General features: G+C 40.1%; 1 protein-coding gene across 1 annotated transcript; it reads right to left on the bottom strand.

The window, feature by feature from the left end:
- Positions 1 to 370: 370 nt before the first annotated feature.
- LOC4343770 (protein ANTHESIS POMOTING FACTOR 1) lies at positions 371 to 4958 on the bottom strand. Its single transcript, XM_015789540.3, has 11 exons — positions 4685 to 4958; positions 4393 to 4487; positions 2738 to 2841; positions 2043 to 2143; positions 1901 to 1967; positions 1714 to 1813; positions 1176 to 1289; positions 973 to 1110; positions 810 to 894; positions 684 to 730; positions 371 to 543 (listed from the first exon to the last, which is right to left on the bottom strand). The coding sequence occupies exons 2-11, from the start codon at positions 4459 to 4461 to the stop codon at positions 400 to 402; spliced, it is 969 nt and encodes a 322-aa protein (XP_015645026.1). The 5' UTR covers positions 4462 to 4487; positions 4685 to 4958; the 3' UTR covers positions 371 to 399.

Below are 4958 nucleotides of genomic sequence, written 5' to 3'. Positions count from 1 at the left end.
AAGTAAGACCGATCTTCCAAGTGAAGACATGGTCCCCACCCAACTCTCTCTTCCACGGCAAGAGGCGTCCTATGTGGCGGGCTAGAGCCACACACCACGTAGACGCACTGTGAACGGCCTAACATAACAGGGATATAGCTCATTCCCTCCTCGGCCTTGCCAACCCGTGATCACCCAACGACACGACAACTATGGGCTTTTTTCGTTTATTGCCAAAAAAACCCTTACCATTTGTAGGTAAAGCCAAAATTTGGCAAGATCAAGATATGCAGATGGCCCGGACTAGGTTGACCCGAGGCTTGACCCACTGCAGCTCAGATTTTTACCTAACATTGTCATTTTGCAAACAGCTAGAACAAAGGCCTGAGCATACACAAACAACAACTCGTACCATTCGAATTACTTACTAACAGTAAAGGATCCCAGCTTAGATAGATCAGGGACCCAACAAGACAGTTCCGAAGATGCAGTCAAGAACATCAAAGATCCTGGAGCCCATCTAATTAGCGGTGGCTCACTATCTGTGCTTCCCCAGCGAGCAACCTGCATGTCCGACCATATTATCATCTCTTTCAAACAACTACGATCTCCGTCCTAAAATATAGCTACTTCCGGTTATACATGGAGAAGTGCAGTAGCTATATTTTGGGACAAAGGGAGTACAAAAACTATATTTGACATACCTTTCCACTCCTAACATTCCAAGCATATACACTGCCATCACCAGAGCCTGCATGAAAAATAAATATTAGGTAATGAAAGAGGATGTGCCAAATAATCACAAAGGATGTTAGAGAAAAGTGGGTCACCAGATATTATATGGTTTCCATCAGGGCTGAATGATGCTTCCAGCGTCGAATTGCTTACCACTGGCTTCACGTTGTATGTTGCTATCTGAAAAAGGAAAAGGTCAAAGTCTCCACATAACAAGTCTGCAAAATATAAATTACCAAAGATAGTTTGCATGCTTACATTATTGCCATGAAATGAATCTAGCACATGAACACGCCCAGCTTTGGTGGTTAAAAGAAGCCGCCTGCCATCACTGCTGAACTTTATGACATTGGCTTCTGAATCATCATTACCGACAGAGAAAATATCAAAAGGCCCCTGTGGATGTAAGAAGTTAAATGGGTTGGGTAATTAAGATCAAACAACATACTCATTCCCATTACCTTCTCAAAATTTCGAGCATCAAACATCCTTATGTAGCCACCATATGCAATTGCAAAAACCAAACCCTGATCATCATAAGAAACTGCAGGCCTCCCCTGAACACGCAGCAAACCCTACAAAATCCAAGAGATGCTTTTGCTAGTAAACACTCCCCAACCATACCATCAACATTTCTACTGTAACATGCCCAATGCTCAATAAAGGTACAGAACCTCAGAGAAATAAAATGGATGCATACATATATGACTTGTTTAGGATTGTGAGGAACCCAATTTCCGTTTTCAGAAAAAAAGATGATGTACGTAATTAAAGGGGCTTGTAAGTATTTAGTTGCAAAAATCATACATCTGGGCTTCAGAATGATATTTCACCATCAGATGGACTGATGGAGGACAATAAGAAGTCTTTTTAACCGATAATCAGAAATAAGATAAACTAAATCTGTAAAAGCCTTAATTGACTGTAAACTGCAGGTTGCCAAATTGACGGGAAAGTAGTCAAGCAGTCAAACAGTAAACTTATTGAGGAGAAATGTACCTGTGCTTTTTCAACCCTTGAATCCCATAGGAGAACTGTTCGATCAAGTGAACCAGAGAGAATGTTCCCGTTCTCAGAGCACAATGAGATAGAAACAACCCTGATTAAGACAGATAGTATCCTCTGTTGGTATTGGCTAACCGACATATTTTATTGGAATTTATATTTATTATAAAGTTTGGCAAACCTGTCTAGATGGCCTTTGAAATATCTCAAAAAACAGTTATTGACCAGTGAGAGTAGACGGAGAGAATCTGCACAGTTAATTATTTTAAGTATTTGTATACATGACTTATATCACTCTGAAGCTATGACAATATAGGACTTACCATCCCATCCATTTTTTGAAGAATGCAAGACATAAGTTGGGTTTTCAGTGAAGCACACAAGCTCAACCCCATATTTTTTGCTATTAATCGTCTTCAAACACCTGAAAGTAGGTAAGTGATTCAAATACATATAACTGAATATTGACCGCCAAAATAAAATCACTACTTGACAAAATTTAGATATAAATCAAATACTTTGAAAACAGATACAGTATTGAAAGAAAAAAAATACAAGCACTAGAATAGGTAAGCCCTTGCCCTTCAGAATAAAATGTATGTAGTACTGCAGTACAGTAAAACAGGAGCTGAAATTGTTGTACAAAAAAAATCAAGACTGAGTGACTGACAACTAAATGCAAAAAGGGCAATTACTACCTTCTTTGATTTTTATAAGGCTTATTCTAATTTTAAAGAGTCCTCAAGATTAAATTTTGACCGTTGTTTTCTCATAAAATATATTCTAGGTATCCATAAAAAATATTGAGCAAAAGAGCTTTGAAATGTGTCTATATTGGCTTTTACACTAAATGTACTTGTAACTTGATAAATCCTTGATCAAAATCAACAAACTTGAGTTTTGAAATAAAAATACACCTTATAAAAATCAACAGAGGGGATGAAAGTAAGAGCTGTTCAAACTGTTTACACAATTGGAGACACAAAAAAGAACATTGAGATTAATTGTTTATACTCACACAGCATTTTGAATGTCATATAGGCGAATTGATTCATCATCACATGCTGTCACGAGGTAATTTGTAGCCTTGCTGTGGAAATCCATAGAACTGATTCTTCCATTCTGAAATACAAATAAGCCCCATAAGAAGAATGAAATGGCCAGTGCAGAGAATATTTTAACTAAGTCAGTAGATACTAGGCAACATTCTAATGTAAAGTGAAATATGTACAAATGGTTCATCAAAGAATATGTACTGAATATACATTAATTTTCAGAGTACACATTGAGATTGCTAATTGACATCCCGACCAACATACCCGCAAGGAATTATTGAAGAAAGAGCAGCCAAGAAACTGACAGGTGTGATTGTACATGATGGGTGAAAGGCCCGAATTAAACAACAGTAGCATGCTCTACAGTTAGACTAGATGAATTTCTTTGTTCTTCACATTCTCTGTTTAGTTTCACTCACACTTTATGAATTGCTAATATCTCACGATATGAAATGTAAATATATTAAGTACACCAAGAGATAAACTGATATCTTTTCGATTGGTTAACATTGTTTACAGGACTTATTACATGCAAAAAAAGTTTCCAGTCCAAGCTACCACTTAGCTGTCAGGGTTGATCTACTTAGCCCTCTGACTGCGAAAGTGTCTAGATAACCCCATGAACTATCTAATACCATCTAAATAAACCCGATAAGGTTTTACACATGCCTTTTGCCACCATAGCAGCTAATGTGTCAATGCTTCAACAAATCTATACTCCATTTGAAAGATGCGATGGTGGTTGTGGCAATGAATCTGCCACCACACCTCTTCATATTGCAGCAATGTTATTGGGTTGCCACATAAATAATCAAGGCGAGCACTACATATAGTAAAAAACAAATTAATGTTGTTTATTTCAGGAAATAATATTATGTAACATTTTGTTTTATCCCTAAAAAGCTAGGATTTAGCTAGTAAGTTGTAATCAAATTCTAAAGCTGCTATATCAGAGAGAAAAGGGGTGAATAGAAAAGTAGGATAAGAGAAGGCAAATGAAAGAAAAAAAAAAGAGAGAATTGTTTCAGTTCCGTGGTGTTCCACGTAAGCACCTTAGGGGGTTATTTAGTTTTTTTTTCTAATTCAGGATTTCAGGGGTTAAGTAAGCGAACACCATTATGGCTATTTCTTTATTTAGTTTCTGTTCCTCTTAAGATGGAACCAACTAGAGGGTTGCACTGTTTTGTATCAAAGGTAGAATGTATGGCAAACTATTTGAACTAGTATAATTCACAAATACCAACATGCCATCTCTAAATATGGCATCTTCATATTTAGTTCAAAATAATTGCCCGTAATAGCATATATTGTTCAAGAACATGTCCTCTACCACCACAAGTGTCCATGGAGTGACATCGATTATGAATGAACTCACTAGGCACTCCAATCCAATGAAACCTTAAGCCCCTTCTATTAAAATTCATCCACTAAACTAAACTAAAGTTGATATATTCGACAAGCAACGCCTTTCGATTCATCGATACATCACCTAAGAGCCATGACAGCAATGATAACCCATGTAACACTTAGAAGAAAATGGCACAAGCAAAGCAAAAGGGAAACACCAATTCCAGTAGTCGATAGAAGCAAAAAACACCGTGTAACAGCAGAATCTTACATAGTCCCGGAAGGCCAGCCCAACCTCCATGCACTTGAACATCTCATCGGTGACCTCCATGCTCACCATGGTCACCCGCTCCTCCCTCTCCCGCCCTAGAAAAATCAACAGCAAGGGGCGGACCCCCCAATTTTTTTGGGGGGAAAAAACTGTTATTAGTCCTAAGGTTAAGACAAAGAGAAAACCTAGCTTCCAGATCGAGAAGAGAAGATCAAAGTTAAGGCAAAGAGAGGAGGTGTGGGGTAGAGAAGGATGAGAATGAGAGAGGATGCGCGTCGGCGCCGGTGCTCACCGGAGGCGGAAGCAGCAGGAACACCGCACCGCCGCTCGCGGGATGGATGGAGATCGGCCGCAGGCGACGGGGCGAACTCCTCGAGGAGACGGGAGTCGAGGCCGAGGCGACGCCGGGACGGGGAGATGGACTCGGGGTCAGAGGCGAGAGTATGCGATGGAAGCAGCAGGGCGCCCGGCGACGGAGACCGGCGCGACGACGGCGCAGGCGGCGAGCCAAGGAGATGACGCGGGCCGCGGCGGCGTCGTCGGGTAGCGGAGGCCGCGACGCACGC

The sequence above is a fragment of the Oryza sativa genome, chromosome 7 (assembly GCF_034140825.1).
Source record: "Oryza sativa Japonica Group chromosome 7, ASM3414082v1".
Taxonomy (NCBI): domain Eukaryota; kingdom Viridiplantae; phylum Streptophyta; class Magnoliopsida; order Poales; family Poaceae; genus Oryza; species Oryza sativa.
This window is presented reverse-complemented; position numbering and strand designations above follow the sequence as displayed.